The sequence below is a fragment of the Aptenodytes patagonicus genome, chromosome 3 (assembly GCF_965638725.1).
Source record: "Aptenodytes patagonicus chromosome 3, bAptPat1.pri.cur, whole genome shotgun sequence".
NCBI classification, from domain to species: Eukaryota; Metazoa; Chordata; class Aves; order Sphenisciformes; family Spheniscidae; genus Aptenodytes; species Aptenodytes patagonicus.
In genome coordinates this window covers 8,554,321-8,576,309 of record NC_134951.1, presented here as the reverse complement: position 1 = coordinate 8,576,309, position 21,989 = coordinate 8,554,321, and the positions used below count along the sequence as shown (strand labels likewise).

The window sequence follows — 21,989 nt, the reverse complement described above, 5'->3', positions numbered from 1 at the left end:
ACAAGACCATCAAGTTTTTGATGACCTAGCAAGCAGCAGGGGACGCACCCACCGTGGCAGCCCCTGCCACAAACAGGCCCACGGCCCTTCAAACAAGCTTCGTTTTTGCGCATCAATGATCAATTAATCACCAGCAGAACGCCTTCTGCCTTCCGCCCCCGGGACGCTTCCCGCTCCCCCCTCGGCCCACACCACAAGCCCCCGGCCCCGCCGCGCTGCACCTCGCTCCTCACAGCACCCGCCCACCCTCCGGCTCCTCCGCGGTTAAACAGGGGGCACGCCCCCTCGCCCTCATTGGACATCTCTTCCCCGTGCCACGCCCACCTCGCGGCGGGACGAGGCGAGGAGAGGCGGGTGTGCGCCGTGGGGCGGGGTTTGCGCGGGGTTGGAGGTGGAGCTTTGGGGTTGTCGCGCATGCGCGCTGAGGAGGCGGGGAGCTCCGCAGCCGTTCGCCGGGCGGAATGTTCCGGCGGCCCCCGCGTAACTTCCGCGGCCGGCGGCGCGCGGCCTCCAGCGGCAGCAGCGAGGAGGAGCCGCAGCCGTCCGCCGCCCCCCCGCCGCCAGCCCCCGGCTCCGACTCCGACTCCGAGCGGGAAGCGGAGCCTGCGGAAGGCGGTGGGGACCCCGGCAGCGCCGCCGCGTTCCCCGAGGGGGCCAGGGCCGCCGCAGCGGAGGGGCCGCTGTCCCCGGAGGAACCGGCGGGTAGCCCCGGGGGCCGGGAGGCGAGTGGAAGGGCGGCTACGGGCCGAGGGCCGCGCCTCGCCGGAACCGGGCCGGCGCGGGGGGGAAGGGTGCCGCTGAGCTTCGGTAGCGAGGAGGAGCGGGAAGGTAAGGGTTCGGCGGCGTCCCCCGCCTCCGGAGGGCCGGCGGAACCTCACCCGCCCCGGGGCGGCGGCCGGCACCCTCACACCCCACCGGCGTGGAGGGCGGGCGCCGGAGGCTCGAGGGGGAGCAGCCGGGCTGGGAGCTTGGATGAACGGGCTGCGGCTCCGCACCCGCGTACGGGGGGCGGGCTCCTGCCTCGCTGAGCGCCGGGCTGGTGAGCCGGGGGGGGCGCGAGTCGCCTTCACGCCTCTGTGACCAAAACCGGGGGCGCTGTGTTAGCGATAGGGCTGTCGCGAGGGTTTATGAGAGAAATACGTCTGAAAGCACTTCCAAGTTGACAGATGGCCGTGTGCGTTTGGCTGGGAAGCTTTTGAAAGCCTCCTGGAGCTGGAGAAAACGAGAGGAAGCAAGAGGATAGCGTGTGATTCCATGACTAGGGGAGTTAATGATGAACAGGCTTAAATAACTGAAACTTAAACGTTTAATTGACTCTTCTGGGCTGTTGCTTTTGCGGCTGATGATGCGGGACAGGTCAGGGCAGCTTACAGGAGCCACTGGGTGATGGACACAGGCTGCGGAGAAACCGTCCATTTCAACAGCGCAGCGTTGCTGTGTTGAGGAGGCCGAGCTGCGCAGTTTTGAATTGAGAGGTGACGGATCTGGAGTGATAAAGCCATAGAACTAGTTAGACTTAATGCAGCCAGAACTTCAAAAAATATGCCGTGCACACGTAGAGATTACGTGTACTTTAGACATGTATGTATGCACATATACTGCTGCTCTTGTTAATGTTACTCAGAATCATTTTGTTTTATCTGGATAGGTGATGAACAGTTTTTTAAAATTAAAAAACCATCCTTCAATGAAGTAACCTTTAGAATTCAAAAGAAGGAAAGCCTACTGCCTGCGCAGACAGAAATTGAAGAAAGCAAAAGTAAGTACTTTTTTCAGTTAAATATTTAATGGAATACTTATATGAAAATATATTACAAAATCGGTAAGTGAAGAGTGATGTACAAATACTGCTGTTAAATGTTTTTTATTTGTTAACTGAACCCAGGATTATACTTATACTGTTGCTTTACAGTTTTATAATTTTAATCTACTTGTGCTGAAATTATTTTCCATATGACCTTGGTAAAACAGTATCAGAACTTGGAGGCTGTTCTTGAGAAGACCTGGTTGTACAGAACCCCTGTAGTACATCAGAGTTAATAAATTTATACCTCAGCATTGTATCTTTGAAAGTGTTTGGCAACTATCCACTGCTTATTGCTGTCAAATTGCAGTTTGATCTGAGTATTTGCATTGAAAGAAAATGTGAGCTTAGTAGGATTTTCTTTGATAAAACTTAATGTAAACCTTAAACTTTGTGTTATTAAACTGTGCGCTGTTACAGCATTTGAATATTTTAATTGAATACAGTCAATAGCCTTGATCTGGTAGTATTCATAGTCTCATTGAACCATAGTATATGAGTTATATATGGGATATTTGGGGTTTGTGTGTTTTACAAACAACTGTGTCTAAAAGTTTTCTTCCCCTCTATTCTCCTTTTGATGCCTCTGTCAATTCACAGATATACCCTAATTAATTGCTACTGTTAGATAAAAATAAATTAGATTGAGAAATAATTCCTGTTGAGATTGTGATTCAGATGAGATGGTAAATTTTCTTAGTAACTTCTTATAAAGGTATACCTCATACTCTTATAAAAGGCGGCACATTCGGTTGTTCAGTAATCTGATGATTTACTGAAGATGTAGTTGCAGATGAAGAGAAATCAATTTTTTTAAAGAATTCAAAGATAATTGGAGACAGGACAGACATATGTAAACCTTTATAGTTTAAATAAGGACTCCCTCATTGTTAATGCTAAAAAAAAAAAGCGCTTTCTAAATAGTTTATAAAGTCAAGGGAGATGAATCCAAATATGCTGTAAGCTATCAGGATATTAATCAGTTGTCATCTGGGAGCTGATATCATTGCTTTTGTACATGTGAATGTGCTCTGTGTCTCAGAAGGACATACTAGTTTAGGACTATCACAGATGCTTTCAGTCGAGACAAGAACTGGCTTGTAAATGACTATCTTGGAGCGTCAGGGAACTTGACATGTTCAATGAGGACAGGTGGAGATAGATAAGTGACCAGTCTTTGCTGCAGCAAGGTATGAATAGTTACTGGTAACCAGTTATGGCGCATCAGTTTCCAGCAGCTGAAACTGAAATCATGAATCTTACTTTTTTCCCCTAAAACAGAAATCTGTCAGTTGGAGCCTAGAACTGGCAACACCAAGGGCATTCATGAAGTAGAGGAGGAGGGGAAGGAGGATGAAAGTTATTCTTCACTAAGTGAGGACTACAACAGCTCAGACTCTGAAAATGAATCCAGCTCTCCACAGAGGAGGAGGGATTTATCACCAGGTTAGTTTCCTGGATTTTTTTTTTAAATGAAGTTGTTTTACAACATTCTTTGTTTGAAGTACGTGACAAGATAGGTGAGATGAATCCCACTAGTCTTAAATCATGTAAGGTGTAGGCATCTTGTTTGTGCTGAGTCATGGCTACCCTTCTGAAAGAATAGTGACAGTTTCCCAGTATTTTTGGTTGCAGATGTTTGTTGTATTTTTGTGTTAATTTTGGAAATGGATCAGAAATTATGACCATTGGTTTCAAAAGAAAGGTAGCAAAAAAAATCCTGTTTAACGATTCATAATTGCCTTCATGAGATTAAAATTTAAGCTCATTTGTGCTGTCTGATTTGTAAACTTTGGATTCCTTTGTAAACTCAGTAAGTTTAGTAACCCATATCTTTTGGGGAGATGGAAAAAAGGAGGACAGGCTAATGGCAATTTATTTAAAAGAAAGAAGTCTGAACTTTGTTTTTAGACTGAAAGCCGCTTTTTAAGGATGCTTTTCTATCTCCTTATATTCAACATGGTAAGCTTAATAGAAAAATATCTTGTGTCCTATATTCAGAATTGTACAGTGATCCCGAACAGTGGTCATTATTGACATTAGGAGCGATACAGAGTGTTGCTTTTAGTCTTTTGCTCAGATTTTCTTTCTCTTCAATGCAGGTAATATCCCCAGTGCAGCTTGTATTGATGCTGCTCGGAGGAAATGTCACTTAGCCAGGACACGGGCTGATTATCTTCCACTGGATGTTTCAAACAGTCGTCAGGTCTCTCGGAGAAGAGAAAGCAGTGATTTGGAGAGTGAAGATGAGGCTGATATGAAGACTCTCAATTTTGTTCCTAAAATGAGAACTCTTAGGCAGAGGATGACTGAACACATGGGTGAGTTTGTGCCATTTCTCCCAGTAGTTGTGGCTTTGTTTTACTGATGTCTGGAAGAATGTGGGACTTGCGCAGCACTCACTCTTTACTGGGCAAGGCTTTGCTCCTCAGGGGTCTCGGCAATAGGCTGTACAGCTGGTGCTTGATGTTTATATGGGATGCTAATCTGGTTTAGGTCTCACTAATGTGGTGGTGCAGGATGCTTTGAGAAACACTTAAAAATTATTTTTGGCCTTGTTGACTGCAAAAAATTGCCTTGTAGGAGGCACAGCATTTAACGTGAATAAAGCTGCTGTGGTGTAAGACAAACTGTCCCACTGAAGCTTTGTAAATCCTGCTTCTGGTCTGGTCTTCCCAGTGCTCTCCCTGCACTGATGTTATGGTGGCTCTTGGAAAAAAAAAAACCCAAACCCAACAACCCAGCCCTTCAGAAGTAAACAAACCTATTGCACACAAAGCATGTGTGGCTTTTCCATTGCTTTTTTGCCTCTTATAACTGCATACAGTTTTGTTCATGAAGCACTGGTTTGCCAGAGTTGTAGACTGGGTTTTCTTTATTATTTGAATAAGGGTTATAAGGAATGTGTAATTATGAGCTGATTCTGCAATTCTAGTTAATGCTAAGAGGTATTTTTGTATCTATAGTAGAGCATATATTTTAGAGCGCTCAAGGATTTGCTGTGTATAATGTCACTGTGTTACAGTCTAACTGTACTTATACTCTTATTTATATGTATTATACACAGCTTTGCTTTGAGACATAAAAATGAGATGTTTGTGCTCCTCACGCTGCAGTAGTAGTTGTCTGAGAAACAGTATGTTGGGGAAATGAGTATTGGTGTGAATTCTGCAAATCCCACTAGCCACTTCCAAACTGAAAGACAAGGAAGGCTTGGAAGTCCTCCATCTACAGTTTCTTAATCTGCTGTTTTTTGTGTATATCACTTCTCAGTAATGGTTGGGAGAACTATTGTTGCTTTAGAGGGAGAACATGGGAGGGGAAAGATAGATAAAAGATGTAATTACATCTGATAATGATTGTTTTCACTTCCAGTGTCTGTGAGTGATGAATCCAGTGAAGATGAAGCACAAATTAAGTGGGAAGAACAGCAAATAAAGAAAGCCGTTAAACTCTCTCAGGTGACACATGCTTTCCTAACCATTGGAAGATGTGTTTTGCTCATCGGCAAGAGAACTTGTTCTGGAGTACTGTCATACCTCCTACCTGCCCTCTCATTAGGGAGGTTTTTAGGAAGTTATACCCTAATTCTAAAGAGAAAAGGCAATTGGAAATAGGGGAAGATGGTAATGAAAATCTGTAATCTGAAAATCTGCTCAGAAGCAGGGTATTGTTGTCTACCTGTATGTGATGGAAGACTCCGAAAAACAGAGAATAAAATTCTGAACCCTGATTTTTTTTTTTTGCTGCTGTGCGAGGGATCTTGAAAGCAAGAGTATGCAAATACTACAAATGTCAAAAAAAGTCGCAAAGCAAAAATTATTCTTTTATTATGCTAAATTTCTGTTGGGTTGCAATCTGAGAGCTCTTTTCACAGTTCAGCAGAATTCCATCTCTTTAGTTTGGTAAATAATTGGCAAAAATAAACTGTGTGTCTTCTGATGAGCTGGAAGTTCTTGAATTTCTGCCTGTTAAATGGAAGTAGTTAGAGGACTGGGAGAAAGTTACATCTTTCTGCTGCTGAATTTCAAATCCAGTATGATTGGTGTTCTTAGGTCCTCATACTCATTTCTGGAAAACTGTTAATTTCTGCTGTTCAGGAAACTGCAACATTTTTTAGTAGCAGACCTTGTTAGTCATGGACTTGATTGCTTCAACTGATTGTGTTTTGGCTAGATTTTAATATACAAACTTCTACTGTTTTAGAATGCAAAGTGTCTTTTAATTTATAAGCTAAAATTCAGTGGAATCCTTTTTTAGTTATAATTACGGTTAAGCTGAGTTGTCAGAATGAAAAAAAAAAAATCTGTCTTTTGGCCGCTGGCTTTGTCAGAAGGTAGCATTCATATTTATTGGGGGGAGGAAATCAGAAAGTTTACTATGAGAAAATAGAATATTAGATGACTAATAAGTGGAAAATAATTTATCATATTCAAATAGTTTTAAAAAAGCAAGAGATGAGTAAAATCAGATACTGTCATCACCGCTTGGCTGTAGTCTACTTCTGTGTTTTATATTTAGAATCTTAACACTAGCGAAGTCTCAGCTGTCAGTATAGAAGCATTATGCATTATTGAAAGCTATTAATATTTTCAGACCAAGACAGCAACTTAAGTGTACCCTAAATTATGGATTACTTTGTGCTGTTTATATATTTATGCACTATATGTTTTTATACAACATACATGCAGTTTTTTATACTTTGTTTCCTTTGCTTTTGTGTTGTACTTTTCTGTACAATATTTTCTGTATTTAATTCGAGGAATGAAATATGTATCTTTATATCATATGCCTTCTGTATTCAAATGATGCATCCTGTTGATCTATAGAGCTGCAGAGGGAAAACTTGTGTAAATGGTGTATTAAAAATTAACACTTAAAATTCTTGTAGGAAACTTATGATGATGCTTCCCTGCATAAATCTCAACCAGTTAAACCAAAGTTTGATCCCTCTGTTTCTCTACCACCTGTGAACTTGGAAATTGTGAAGAAGCGACTGACTGAAAGGTAAATCCTGCTCTTATGAACTTAACTTTTGAGTTCTCTGAGTTTTTGTCACAGAATGAGAGATGACAGCTTTGAAGTCTTACTCTTTCGAGAGTATTGGAGGGTTTTTGGTTATTTCATGTGTAATATGCCTGTTACGATGTCCAGTAGGGTATTACAAATTTTTAACTGTACCTGGCAATGCTTTGTTGTAGGGGAGCATTTGAACTTCTCAAGAGTGTTTTATCAACTAGAGTAAGTTCATTTAAATGGCAGCAGCTTTTTATGCTCACTAGTAGTTTCTGACAGGAGCATTGGTTCAATGTTATGTTTGCCCAGCAAGCAAAACTTCAAGCGGGGCAGATGGAGCTGGCAATCATAGCCCTCTTATGGTGGTTCTTATACCAGCTGCAAAAATAGCTCAGTATTTCCTAAAGCAGCAGTAAATTCTCTACAGCCTGGTTAGGCAAACTAGAACCTGCCTTTTTTTTTTTTTTCCTTTAGTTGTGTGCTAGGCTGTGACTTTTCTTTAGCAGTTCAGCTGCTGTATGGGCAGCTGAAGTGTCCTGGGATGGAGGTGGGAACCTCCAAGGGCGTGTGTGAGAAGGACAGCTGGGGTCAGGCATCCTAAGGTAAGCCATCCCCTGTCATCTCTCAGAGCACTGCAAAGCAGCTGTTCAGATAAGTTTAGACAAGTAACGTTATACAGCTGAAACATAAATATGCGCTACAGACTTGCACCAAGCTCTCCCTGTATATGCTTCGCTTTGTACAGACCATCATTTGCCTGCTTGTTTAAAGAATTGCAACTAAATTGGACTAAATATTTTTGTGGAATTGTATACTTTCTTTGCCATGATCACTTGAAAGGAATGAGTTAAATGAAGTAGGAATTTAGGTTCAGAATCAAAAGAAATTGAGAATAAGGCTATCAGGAGTGGGAAACCTATTCGGAAAATAGCAAGAAGGGGAGGGGGAACCTGTTTGATGTAAACTTCATAGATGTGTTTAACATGATGAATGCTGAAATAGCTATTTTTTTTTTTTTTAAACTTGTAGCATGTTGGAGAACAATAGCTTAGTTCAATTATTTTCATTGAAAAGTGTTTCCTGCTTCAGGGAAGTGAAATAAGTTGTGGTCTCTTTCTTGATTCTGTTACAGGCTTGCTCAAGCTGAGCAATCATTTGGGATATGTAAGGAGGGAAGGGAAAAAAAAAAGAGGAAGCAGAGTTGTAATATATGTAAACGTTCCTGTGCTACCTATCTAATAGTTAGTGACAGCTGTAGACATAGGTTCCTGGGTTTATCACCTACTAGCAGCAAGAGTCCTCAGTCGGTTTGTATTTAGTAGTGAGCACATGGTGAATGCTTATAGGTACTGCTATCCATGCAACTTATATTGAACCATTATGGGCATGCTGACGTGAACTGTAGTTTTCCCCAGATTATGTTGGGTAGAATCCATTCAATGTGACATCATAAAATTTGGCTTGCTTTGTTTTTGGGAAGTGTGGTGTATTGAGGAATCTAGGTAACATGTCAGAGGTGCTTTCAAAACTAGCAACGTGTAAGTGACATTTGAGTCTCCAAAGCATGATGCTTGTCCACACCCCATGCTTCTGCAAACGTTGGCATGGATAAATCTTTCAATGCTTCTTAGCTCAAATGCAAGTACTGTTATTTGTACAGGCAAAGATTTTGGATGTGATTATAATGAGAAAAATGTTTTGGAATGTATCAACTGTTAACTTGGCAGTAGTTTCAGTTGTCTGGGTTACTCTTTTAGGATAACATCGCTACAGGATGTGCACCGTGCCCACCAGAGGGAGTATGAAAAATATATGGAGGACATTGAAAGTTCAAAGCTGACTGTCCAGGAGTTAGAGAAGTCTTCGGATGCAGCTCTGAATTACAAATTCTACAGGGCCATGAAAACATACGTAGAAAACTTGATAAACTGTTTGAATGAAAAAGTATGTATATTTTCCTCTTTTTTTTTTTTTTTAGATGATAAAGGTGCATTCTGTCAATGAAAGATGAGGGTTTTTTGTTTGGAAATGATGAGGGACAGCACTCAGTTAAAAATCAGTTCTATCAGAAATTTTAATGTAACAGGAAACAAAATACAGGGAAAACAAATCAACCCTCACCTGAAGTGATGATCAAGCTAGTATAGGTATACTGACTTGAGCTGTGATCTCACCTAGATTCTGTTGGATGAAGACAAAATGTTACTGGAGGGAGTTTTCTGCAGGTCTAGTAACCAGAGTGCACTGAAGTTGAATGAGAGGTGGTGCTTAAATTCACTTTTGGGATCTCTTGAAATGTCTTTACTCAGGGTTACACAACAGAGTTAGTAAGGATTTTGTGTTAGGTTCGAGTTGGGATTGAGTTAGCAGAGCTCTGTGAGAATTTGTCTACGTTATCAGCTGCATCTGTTTCCTGAACTGCAAACCTTGTGTGTTTAAAAAGATGAAGATTGGTAGAAGGGGAGCAGCTGCCTAAAGTTTGGCCTCAGTGAAAGTAAACTGCTGTTATCCTCTATAGATAGTGCTATCAAATCTAATTTATGTCACTTAATTGCATTGCAATTGTGAATTTCTTCATGTAACTTTAAAGAGAACAAATGTTAGTTAACGAATACATTAATAGCTAGTGGCTCAAAAGCAAACTGGAAGCAAACTAAGTGCACTAATAGTGTCCCGTTGAACCCTTTTGTATGAAGTCTTAGGTAGTCCTGTGATGAGCAACTGGCATTTAGTTTGTGTTTTTCAGCCTTACAAAAAAGCCTGAAAAACTCCAATGACCAGGGACTTATTTTTCAATCTATGATACTTTGGTTCTAATTTCACGGCTATACTGAAAACCCATGGAAACTGTTTCTTGTTCTTTCTTTTGGGATTTTAATTAATTGAAAACCTGATTACTGTTTCCTATATTTCAGCTGAAATACATTAACGATCTAGAATTGGCTGTACATGTACTTCTTCAGCAACGAGCCATGAGAATATTGAAACGAAGGCAAGATGAGCTGAAAAATGAATCTGCTTATGTTCAGCATCTGACAAGTTAGTATGAAGTTAGAAGTTATTTTCTTATTGAAACATTCACTCTTTGAACAGAAGTATACAGTTAATTTTTGGATGAAGCTTTTAATTTTCACCTTTGATCTCCTTTCCCCTTCCCATTGTCAGTAGGTGTGCTCTACTATACCTCGAATGAAATCCTTACCTCAGGCCCATGATACTATTTTTCTCTGATTTAATAGTGAACATAACATGACCAAGTACTTTGTCAATTTTTAGTTATTCAACTCAGCAATTCCCATCAATATTTAAAACGAAAAACTGAGTCAGTTTTCTAGTAGGTCTTAAGTTGGAGAAAGGTCACTTATTGCGCGATTCTGTGAATACATGAAAAAGCAGTGTGTTTACTTGGCAACATCGCTTTTACATGAGAGCTTGTAAAGGCTTTAAGGCTATGTGTGTGCTCACAATGGAGACTTCAAACTAGGAGGTAACACGTGAAGGGAAGGACATGAAGAAAGAAGCCATTTTGTGTAAGGGTTTTATCTAAAACAAAACAGTGTTTTTCAGTCACTGTAGGAAAAATTATTACAATTTTCTCATCTCATATTTCCTTTCCACACTGATATGTTGTTTATATGCCATGTGAATTTTTAGCTGTTTAAAAAAAAAAAAACCCAAACTTCCAAACCCTTTAAAACTGTTTAGGCAAAACTAAGAACAATATGCTTGGAGCTGCTGGGAGCAGATGGAGGCCAGATGCACCAGTTTCTGGTAACTACTAATCATAGGGGTTCAGTCTTCTCGCTACACAGGAGATAAGCTGCTGATTCGAGAAAGCTAGCAGCGTGTATGACTTTGTAAAATGGTGTAGTAGACTGACAGCAGGTATTAAGAAGAAAAGGGTAGTGCCATAATAGTTGCCATTAAAATGATTTTACTTCCAGCTCATTACAAATGAGACACTAGTTGGATATTTAGCAGCACTTTTAATTGCTTTTTATGTTCCTAGTTGAATTTAATATAGTGGGAAGGCTGTTTTTTCTTCTATGATAATACTTCAGTAGTAGTACACTTTTTTTTGGCATGTTGTGCACATGTCAGCCAGTTAATAGTGATGCAAATGAATGGCCCAACGAGAAAATGCTTCTAGTTTCTACTTCTGTGTTGGACTCAAGAATCAGAGTAGGGGTAACTGGGGTTGAACACTGACCACTCAGATAACAGGAGACAGCAGGGAGCTGACTACTCTTGAAATCTAAATGCACTGATTTTGAATAGTGTAAATCGGGGATTTAACTTCCATTACAATGTTGGAAACGAACCTCAAAAGTTATTCTAATTTATTACATGGCTTCATTTTTTACATACAGGACGAAGGTAGGTCCCTGCACTTGCCTTTCACATTGCTAAGGACCTACTGTGGAAGCCAGTGACTTCCTTTTCCAAGATTGGGAAGCAATGAGTGTTGACTGGAATGTCATCAAACTCGCCTTTTCATCAGCTGCTATAAGGGAACAACCACATCTGACTATATGCAGTTAACAAGTAATACTTACTGCGCGTTAGTCTGGAGACTGTTAGAGTTTTGAATAGGAGGTTTGATTTTTTCTTTGGCTGTTTTCCAAATGAAGAACAATAGAAGGAGAATCTCTGTTTCCTGTTTGAGAAAATAGGAACTTTAAAATCATACCATTTTATTTTTGGCTGTTTCTGTCTTCTGATAGGTGGGGATGACAAACCAACTAATGGTGGATTGGAAGGTGATGAGAAGACCCAGCTTCTGGAAATGTGTGAACATCGAAGGTAGGTATTACGTACATGTACGCTTAACTCTGATAAATGTGCTGTACACTGGCTTTCTGTCATTTATGTGTTGATGAATGTAAACCTGTAGGATTACTAAATGAGATTATACAAAAAAATATGTATTTGCTTTCCAAAACTCAAAGTACTTGGAAACCATCTATTTGGTAATGTCATTCTCTTCATGTTGATTTGAAAATGAATGCTAATAGATCTTGTTATTTTAAATTAAAAAGATTTAAGTGAGGCTATTTACAAAACTATATGACGGAAGCTTTTTCTGTCCTGTTGTAGTAAATGAAATTATGACCTTATACAAAAATATATTTATGTATTATTGTATAGATAGCAAAAAAAAATAAGGCAGTATTGTTGCTGCTGGGGGTGGTGGTGGCGGCAAGTGAAGCAAAGCTATATCTAGCCCCTCCCCTGCTATCAGTGTAGGCCAGATACTACATTTTGGATATTATAGTGTTCAGAGACTGCTACTGTTTGTTTGTCGTGTCCCCCCCCCCCCCCCAAAAAAAAAAGATGCGGTTCCTTGGGCTGTTGCTCTCACAACTTGCTTTTAGTGCATTTTTTGAAGTCAGATTATTTTTCATTAAGCTTCCTACTGCACATAAGGGGACGATAACTCATCTGAGTTCATTACAAAATACAGGACTTGCAGACGGCAAATGAGAGAGTGTTCAGGAGAAGCTGATCACCATGAAGGCATGTCGAGTGATGATGAGCTGACTCCGACAGAGGTGACTGAGTTCCAGAAGAGCAAAGGTTGGTGACAGTCTTATTGTGATGTCCTAGAACAAAATCTCTTTCTGATTTTTTTTAATGATTTTTTTGTTAGGAAAGGTGAAGAAATACTTAATTCGAGTTACATGTTCTTAGTTACATACTGTAGAAAAGAAATGCGTTCAGATGGTTCTGACTAATTGGGAAGAATAGGTGTATAGTTGTAGATTTCTTTTGGTATGAGTTATGTGGTGGTGGCATTACATGACTGTTTCAATTGGAAGTAAGCTGTCTTAGATTATGCCAAAGCTGATCTGACAGTACTCAATGCAATGCTACAATGTGTTTTGTATAATCAATTAGTTTTCTGAAGATAGAGTGAATTAAAGGTTGGTGTTCTAATTATCTTGAATGAATGGATGAAGAGGAGCAGGGAAAGGCATTATACCTTTTCTCCAGGTAACAGCAGAAGGGTTTTCATGTCTGAAAGTTTATCACTGTGGTATAAAGTTTGAAACATAGTGCTTGTATAAATCTGTGGAATAGATCATGAAGAAACTTGCCTTTTTTGGTCTTCTGACAGTATTTCTTTCTGAAACTGGGTTTTCCAGGGAGCCGGTTTTAAAACCCATTTCAGTGTCAGGTGTGTCAAAGATAAATGACAAATGCAATTATCATATAGATATTTCTTATGTCCTATAGATGCATAAATTCTTCAGCTTATGCCTCAATAAGTTCTGTGATTGTTTCTTTTTATTCCCAATGAATATGATCCATAGATAACGTTTTAGAGGATAGTAGGAAAGTCTTTGAAGATGTACATGCAGATTTTTGTGACATCAGAAAAATCCTGTTGAAATTCCAGGAGTGGAAAGAGAAGTTTCCTGACTCTTACTGTGATGCTTATATCAGTTTCTGCCTGCCTAAGCTATTAAATCCATTGATCAGAGTTCAGTTAATAAATTGGAATCCTCTTGAGGTAGGTGCATCAGCTGACTTTTTCTTCAAAAATTGTATGTGTGTTTGTGTATTATGTTTTAATATAGAAAAAACATCTCATTTTTCATACATAGCACAGTGTATTAGAAATATTAGAAAAACACTGTGTTGGTCTCAGAAACAGAAGCATGTGGTTGGAATCTTCTTAACTTTCTCCTTTCCCCCTATGTCCAGCCCCTTTTGCAACACCCCCTGTAAAAAGAATTCTTCTGACTTCTTTGAAGACGCTTTAACAATTCCACCCTTTAAATTCTAGCTTTAAATCTAGTTTTCCTGATGCGCTGTTTTGGCCTGTTCAGTGATGAGGGTGGATCTGAAATTAAGTGGGAGGCTGTGGTATATTGGATGGAGCTTTTCTTTTAATCCTGACCAGCTGAACAACTAACAGGAATGATCTTTCAGCAGAATTTTACAGAGTTGGAAGAGATGCCCTGGTTCAGAGCTATAAAAGAATTCAGTGATGCCAAAAACGTATCTGAATCAAAAAGGGATGATGATCCTGATCAAGAAGTTTTGCCTAGAGTGATTGAAAAAACTATTCTTCCAAAAATTACAGGTATAGTAAAATTGTCTTGAAAATGTTCACTGCAGCTAGGCAATCAAACCTTAAATAAAAGCGATCGCTATCAAATCATGTTAGTTATATAATGATGCTCCAAGATGTAGTGATTACATAGTTCCACAGAGTGAGGCTAAGGTAGCCTCTTTAAGATTATGGTGAGGGGCTTAGCTTTTTATATGTTTACTTCTGTTACATTGTAATGCCTTGAAACTAGAGTGGATAACCACTTGCATATTGTGAATGAAATAAATTCCTGGGGTTTTTTTTTTTCAGCATTTGTAAAGAGTGTGTGGGATCCTTTATCTACCTCACAGACAAAGAACCTTGTGCAGCTTTGCAGTAACATCTTTGAAAAACAAGTCCTTTCCAAAAATGAATGCAGTCGAGCAAAAGAGGTAAAAGCTCCTGTGGTATTGGGGAAGGGAGAACTTCATCCACCGTGTGTGCTTTCTGGGTGTGCTCCTATGGGTGCATAGAACATTGTCCTGAAGTTGTTCAGTTCTGATTACTTGTTTGTTTTGTCACTTTATATTAAGAAGATTTAACAGTTAAACTTCCAGCTCTCTGATGCTCTTGTTACTGGAGATGATGGGAGATGGGACACTCTTGAGGCAGAAATTAGCTCCTGTTCCTAGAAAAATTCTGCCTGTACCTAACAAGAATCTGATCGTAGATCTAATCTTGCTTCACCACAATAACAATGGTTAGAATTTAGATTTGCGTTTAGTTATCTTTCAAAATTTGAGTGTTAAATGCTAATAATGCTCCAGTGGTCAACTCCTCAAGCTTTTATTTATAAAGTAGATCTAGAATTTTAAAACTTGAAAATCCCCAAAGGTTGGTTAATTGCCTAGGAGAAAGACTACTTTGTAATCTTAGCAGTCTTTTAATAATTACTTTTATACATATAGTCACTCTAGCATAACCTTCTTCAGCCTGATTCCGGTTCTATTCTGATGTAAATCTGGAGGTTTATCTAGTATAAAAGTGGTGAAATGGGATGGATGTTTAGGCCCTGAGTATGAAAATAAATATTTTTAACAAAGTGTTTATGCCTTCCAACTGAGCCTTCCAAAGGTTGCTGATTTCAAACCATGCCTTGAAGTCAGGTGGTACAACTGACCTTAGCCAAGATACCATTTGTACAGAAAGTAAAGTAAACCAGAACTTTAAATAAATAAATAAAAAGGCTTTTTAAAAAAAAAAGTAGGTGAATCTATGGCACCTAAAAGCATATTGCCTAAAAACACATACTATCCTAGCTATGGTGATTTTTTTTTTACATAGAATTTCGCAGCTTTTTATGGAGATCCTATGTGCATAACTTATTTTGTTGTTAATCCATACAGTTTTCCTGCTGCCTTGCAAATTAACATGCGAAAAAAGGCCTCACTTAGGGAAATAACTTCATCTTAAAAAAAAAAAAAACAAACAATCCCCTAGGTTAACCCTATAGATAATTACAGCTGTGATTTGTCTACTGTTTTTAATATATTTATGGTCTCAGTGTGTATTATATACAAGTGTCAACTGTACTTAGTTCTAATTAGCATATTGCACTTCTAGATGAACTGAATAACCATTGAAGTTGTTATAAATGGAAGATGAAGTCTTTCTTGTGAAGACACATTAACAATTCTTTTTAAATAGGATTTGATGAACATGGCTGTCCTGAGAATGAAGAAATCTGTAGAGGAAGATGTCTTTATTCCTCTGTATCCTAAAAGGTAAGCTGACTCTGGGACTCTTCTAAACTTTTTTTTAAACTTCTGTACCCCTCTTCCCCACAGATGTAGATGAAATATTGTAGACAACCATTAACAGCTAATGGAATAAACATGCCTTCTACTGTTTTATTATAGGAAAGTTTATGAAGCCTTATTCCTGTTCATGAACTCTTTCTAATAAGGGTAACTCTTAGTGCTTTTTTGCTCCTGTAACCAAAAACTTTGTAGTATATGAGGTCCACAGTCTGATTTTAGCATAGCAACTTATATCTGAGGGCCTGTGTTAGTTTAGGTGGTCTGGTGTCACATGTGTGTGTCCCCTGATTCCTCCTGTCATTCCTAAAATAGGGTTTATATTGTTGGTACTTATTACTGGGCACTATTTCAAAGATGGGAATGAGTGGGAGTCTGGGAAGTGTGGGGTTAAGATACAGCTAGGAGAGAAGCTTTGCTGAAGCTAGTGTAGGATGTTTGGTTCTAAGCAATGTTATTTTGATCTGAATCCATGATATGTAGACACAGGTGTTTCCAGCTGCTAATTTTATTGAACTTACTTCATAGTAGTTGTATTATAATGGGATCAAATTGACAGCTGTTTCCCTAAACCTTTATTCTGATTGTGGCTGTCACTGCTGAAAGAATGCCAGAATTAACATTCATCAGTATCTAAGAGATCAATTGTCTATTTATCTTCTTTTAAAAACAAACAAAAAATAAATCCTTATTTTACCTTTTTTTTTTTTTCCTCCCCTTCTTTCCATGACCAGCACTGTGGAAGACAAATCATCGCTATGTTCAAAATTTCAACAAAGACGGTTTTGGTCAGCTTTTAAGGTAGAGAAAATATACCTGTTTTTTTTCTTTGAAATTCATTTTAGTGAAAAAATATTTTGCAGTCAGTCAGGAAATATATCTTCAGGCAAGTCTGAGTCCTGGGAGATTAATACATTTTTATTAGGATGGATACCCATTTTTCTCAGTGAAGGATGTGTTCTCTGTGCAACCTGCATGTGATGATTTAAGAATGAGCTATAAACGTACGCTTTGTTTCTTGTCTACTCAATGGGTACATCTTCTGCAAGAGACTTTGATCTGACCATCTGTTCCTGCTGGTTCATTTTTTTTTCCTTGAGTGGGTCAGCCAGGCCTGTTGGCCTTACATCATATTAATTAGTCATTGCCACTCTGCTAAGAGGTTGTCACCCGACACTACGGGTACAGACAGGTTCTTTTGGGGATCCTGGGCAGAATAACGATGGCACTAAGTTGTAGGTACAATTCAAGATTTACCTTTTTTTAACAGAATTTTGTGATTAGCATAGCATTTTATGATCAGAGTAGCACAGGATTTTTATAATCAGTATCAGTGTAGCACAATTTTATAAGTAGCCTAGCACAGAATTTATAGCACAGCTTAGCTTATGGTTCCTAACCACCTGGACCCTCTGCAGATCAGGTCAAATCTTAATATTTGGCTTGCAGCATGAATAACATAACAGTCATAATCCAGACTAGAAACACGTAAAAGAATACGAGTCACTCAATCCCTGGAGGAAGCCGGGGATGGCGGAGGTGTCCCTGGCCACCGGGGGGGCTCATGGGTCTCACTGTCCAGCAGCAGTTCTGGTGCAAGTTCCCCTTAGGACTTGTAACTGCTTGATTTTATAGACAGTGCTCTGTGTGCTGTTACACTTCCCTGTTCTGTGATGGGGTCATCACCACCACCTGGCTGCCTGGGTGCCTGGGACCATCAAGGCTGGTAAGGAGGGGAGTAGTCAGCCGGGCGCCTGGAAATCTTGAGGCCGACAGGGAGGGGAAGAAGAAGAAATCTGTTTGGTTCATCTGCTTGGTGCACAGGACCTTCAGGGCCTGATAATGAGGGGGAAGGGGGCTAATATGTGACCAGCTCAGTCACAGAGAATGGCCATTTGCCTTACAAAATGGCATTAGTTATGCTAACCCTTAGTGTAGAATATAATCACTGCGTGTTCATATAAGCACGTCAGTATAGTTTTACTTTTGGGGTGCTGAGTTGGGAATTTCTGAATGCCTGTGATTCAGTTGTTCCTACTTAAGATGTGAAGATGTATTTCCTCTAGGAGTAGATTTGGATTCTTACTAAAGATGAGATTTAGATGCATAAAACCCCATTAAAATCCCAGACAATATTCCAGTTCCCCTGCTATTCACAATGCCTAGCCCTGCGTATGCTTCCTGTTGTCATGACGCAGAGCTTCCTTTCTGTTGAAAAACCTGGAAATTTGGATGTCTAGAGGTCTGTTTTGCAAAAGACTTGCCACCTCTGCTCCTGGGGTGAGCTGCTGTGTGGGAGTCTGTTGTGGACAGATGAAGAGAAAGCAAGAGGGGGCTTAATACTCAGGGGTTAGGACACCTAGCAAAAACCAAGGCAGACTTAGGATTCTGATTCCACCTTCTAGGACTGTGTTGTGTTTTCCTGGAAATCAGACCTGGGTGCTTTCTCCTGCAGATCGAAGTTTTCTCCTTTTAGCTTTTGATTTCTATCTTCACTGTCACAGCGGTAGTCTCTGAAGGGGTGATAATGGAGAGAAGTTTAAAGTCGTCTTGCTCTGTATATCTGTTGAATAGTTCTTACATCATTTTTTCTGGAGTGGAGGCATGAATTCAGTCACTGCAGGGTAAATAGTACTGCAACTCATCTGTGTTAAACTCTTGGGACCTACTTAATACTTAGACTAGTGTAACTCATCTGTGCTTGAGACTGCTCTCTGGCACTGAGACCCACTGTCATTGTGCAGCCCCCCCATTCATGCTCTTAAACCCTGTCTTTCAATACGGGTTGCCATCTTCACAATACTTGTTAGGAATAGCCTCTAAACCATGCCCAGAAATTGTATGGAAGAATACTAATTGGCTTGGGTGAGAAGTGAGCCAGGAACTCTTCTAATGCAAAACTACAGATGATGGAAGTTCAGTGTTTGTACCCTGGTTTTGCCTAACTTGCCTAGTGTAGATACAGTGTGTAGCATAGTAACAAGAAGCCCTGAAGCTGTGTACTTTCCTGATTAATGCTGGCCAGTGGAAGCACTCCTTTCTCTTTCATCTGTGTTTTAGTCGCTCATGCAGTTAGATGGAAGCGTCCCATCAGATACTCCAGAGAAATGTGCGAAGGTGGTGGGCTTTGTGAGTGCTTTTTGACTGGTGACTGCAAAGATAGTATGCTGTGTTTGTGAGGGTAAATTACCTTGACGTTAACAGTTACCTTAAAATTAACCTATTCTGAGTTAAGGGAAAAAACAGCCATGTTCTTTCATCAGACTCAAAAATGACAACAGTTATAAGGATTTATAGTGATGGGGCAACAGAAGAAAACTCTCAGTACCTAATAATACTGAGATCAACTACAAAAAATGCTGCTATGAACTGTGGCTACCAACCTCCCTCATGTTATGAGGGGCTGCGTGTAGGCTAATCCTGAGCAGATATAGTTACTTTTTTTTACTGCTGTCTTGGATTCTCTGAAGGATTGCTTAGAATTGGATGCCACTTGTTCTTGGTCTGTATTTCTTTTAGGGGGAGTGTCTTAAATACTCTTTCCTTCTTTCACGCTTCCAGATTTGACTGCCAGCTCTTCTGTGAAAAGAACAAAGCATAGTTGTCTTCTGTACTTGGGCCTTAGCAAATTGTTAACCTATTGGAAGGGTCAAATGCTCTTCCCAACCTTGGGAGGTCATATATACACATATTAGGGTACAGTTCATATGCATGTGTAAAATCAATTATCCTACTTGATAAGATTATTTACTATATGCAGCTTATTAGCAGCTAACTGACAGTAATTTGGAGAGGGTGAATCCTGGGTTTTGAGTACTTAAATTAGATGGATATAATATTATCTTTTTTTTTTAAACAAAAAACTTTTAATATTGTGTGTTAGCACACCTCTAGCCACCTAAGTATGCATATTCTCTGTTTCTTCATTACTGCAGCTGCTTTCCAATGTTCTTCTTTGGGATGGGATTGTACAAGAAGATACGGTCCGTGATTTGGGACTGAGCAAGTTGCTGAATCGTTACCTTCTTCTGAACCTCTTAAACACACCACCAGGGCTGGATAATATAGAAAAGTGTAATAAGGTAAAAGACAACATGTACATTGGAAGAGAGCGTATGCTAAAAGCTTTTTTTCATGAAGAGGAGTCTAGACTGAAGAAGGACTATTTAAAAATTCTAAAATGTAAATGACATTTTTAAAAAATTAAAATTTTTTTAACGACCTTGGTGCATCAAAGCATTTTAGAGCAAACATTGGTCCATAGGTTCTTCAGAATAACTACTTGTAGGGATAATCAGACTTGGTTTCAAAGAAAAAGCACACCACTAATAATGACTGAACCTGCCAAAAAGAAAAGTCAGAAGTGATGTGACTTGGTTATATTGAAAGATTTTTCTTTTTAAACCTTTCCAAATATTTTTTGTGTGAGCAGGTGGTTGCGTGCCTCCCAGAAAGATGGTTCCAAGATCTTAAAAGTGGATCAACTCTCCCTGAGTTACTGAACTTCTGCCAGCACTTGCTGCAGTGTGCCCGTACGCTACACAAGAATAACCACAGGTAATACATAGATAAGGCTTGCCCTGGGATTCAAGCACTTCCTCCTACACTTTGTGTTAAATATTTCTTAAGTTCCTTAAGTCTCACATATTTGACACTTCAAGGATGTTCTCGTCACATATGTAGATAAAAGATGGAGTCCATAATGTAAAGGAGCGCTTCTGCAGTTCTAGTTTAATGCGATAGTTTGAGGCGCTAGATGTTGGGTACTGTTAGTGATCCGTGTAGCCAAGGTCACCTGATGACAAGCAGCCAAGGAGAGCGACCTGACTCTCTTTAAAATTAATAAACATGAAGTGTAATTAAAAGTCAGGTACATAAAAGTGGTGCTATATAAAACTTTTCTTTTTTTATAGTGATGAAACAAAAGAAGTTCTTCTCCTGCTGGTGAAAGTCAAAGCTCTGCATATTGTTGAAGACTTCATTGAAGAGTACAAACTTGAACACCTTAAATCCATGATCGGGAAATAGGAAATTTTGAAGGAACATTTATATTACTGAAGCAAGCCTGGTATTAATGCTAAAACAGTTCTAATATGAAATTTAATTAGTGGACCCAGCCTACTCAAAGATTTAGTAGTAATCACTGTCTTACTGTTAAATACTTGAGGATTTTTTGTTGCAAATGTCTTCTACTGCCATCTACTTTTAGGTTAAGGAGTCTTTTTAGAAGTTACAGTTGTCGCAGTAGAGCGACGGTTCAGGCATGCTAAAACGTATGACAATACTTTATTGCTTTATCCTTTTTGGAAGGATTCCTGGAAAGAGAGTGAGTGCCTGTAAGGTTTATCACTGCTAGTGAGTAGCCAACTTTACAAGCTATTTCCAGTATTACATTGCTAAATATCACCCTGACTCAGCAGTCGTTGAGCTCTTCTGACTGTGGTCACAGTGATTTTGGTAGGGTTATCGTTAAGCCATCCCTGGTGAAAAAGAATTCATCATGTTGCAGGGGTTTTGGCCCTGGTACAGAAATGAGAAGTCGGTGTGCAGGTAAGGAGTTTGATGAATGTTTATTGATGGCAAATGTGGGTTCAGTGAGGTAAGAGCTGCACAGGAGAATGGGGACGAGCAAACACGTAGCGAAGATAGTGCCTGATGTGCGTACTTTTGTGCTTGAGCAATACAGACTGAACTCGTGTGTGCACACCTGGAGTTGTCGCACATCTTGCTTTATCGGGCTTTTTTTTTGTTACAGGCATCTTGGTGATGAGAAGCACAAGAACAACTTCAGTTACTTTCTAGTGACTGAAACTCTAGGAAAGTCTTCCTTTTGCTTCCCAGTAAGATCTGCTGAACCTTACTTCATCATACCCTTCTTAGATTTCTAATTTTTTATAACTTTGTATATTTGCAATAAATAGTGTTATAGAATAACAAGGATGCTTTTTTGTAGAAACCGTAGTGTATCACAGACTCTGTGTGTTTACTTCTGACTGTATTTCTCCAAAATCTTCTAGGACTAGAATTTAACTCTTGCAGACTTAATCCATATGATTTCTTTTATATTTTTTTAAGTTAAAAATATATTTTTGTAAAATATTTTAATTGTAAATGGCTTTGATCAGTGTTACAGACAAAAGATGACTTTTAAAATAATTGTTTTATTTTGAAAATAAAGTAAAAATATTTTGCTGTGTCAATGACTCCTATAGTTCAGTTCTTTAACATGTGACAAGAATGTTGTTAGAAGTATGAAAAAACCTCAGACACCATTAGCCTTCATTGCCTTCAGGAGTTACGAGTTATGTTGCAA

At 39.5% G+C, this 21,989-nt stretch overlaps 1 protein-coding gene across 3 annotated transcripts; it reads left to right on the top strand.

Annotated features, from left to right (window-relative positions):
- Nucleotides 1–461: 461 nt before the first annotated feature.
- GCFC2 (GC-rich sequence DNA-binding factor 2) lies at nucleotides 462–21,868 on the top strand. Of its 3 annotated transcripts, XM_076332678.1 has the most exons (19): nucleotides 462–828; nucleotides 1,649–1,759; nucleotides 3,086–3,250; nucleotides 3,907–4,125; nucleotides 5,180–5,265; nucleotides 6,696–6,811; nucleotides 8,578–8,764; nucleotides 9,736–9,859; nucleotides 11,545–11,623; nucleotides 12,285–12,397; nucleotides 13,135–13,334; nucleotides 13,757–13,910; nucleotides 14,190–14,311; nucleotides 15,567–15,643; nucleotides 16,411–16,477; nucleotides 19,612–19,758; nucleotides 20,109–20,233; nucleotides 20,590–20,744; nucleotides 21,432–21,868. In XM_076332678.1, exons 1-18 carry the CDS (start codon nucleotides 462–464, stop codon nucleotides 20,702–20,704), a joined length of 2,574 nt encoding a protein of 857 aa, XP_076188793.1. In that variant the 3' UTR covers nucleotides 20,705–20,744; nucleotides 21,432–21,868. The 3 variants fall into 3 exon arrangements, with proteins under 3 accessions (XP_076188793.1, XP_076188794.1, XP_076188792.1); XM_076332679.1 differs by having other exon boundaries at nucleotides 13,760–13,910; nucleotides 20,590–21,868; XM_076332677.1 differs by having other exon boundaries at nucleotides 20,590–21,868.
- Nucleotides 21,869–21,989: the final 121 nt, after the last annotated feature.

Coding starts and splice junctions, on each gene's coding strand:
- GCFC2 (XM_076332678.1), top strand. CDS start 462: ATGTTCCGGCGGCCCCCGCGTAACTTCCGCGGCCGGCGGCGCGCGGCC. Junction 1,760..3,085: donor AGAAATTGAAGAAAGCAAAA/GTAAGTACTTTT, acceptor CCCCTAAAACAG/AAATCTGTCAGTTGGAGCCT. Junction 12,398..13,134: donor TGAGTTCCAGAAGAGCAAAG/GTTGGTGACAGT, acceptor TATGATCCATAG/ATAACGTTTTAGAGGATAGT.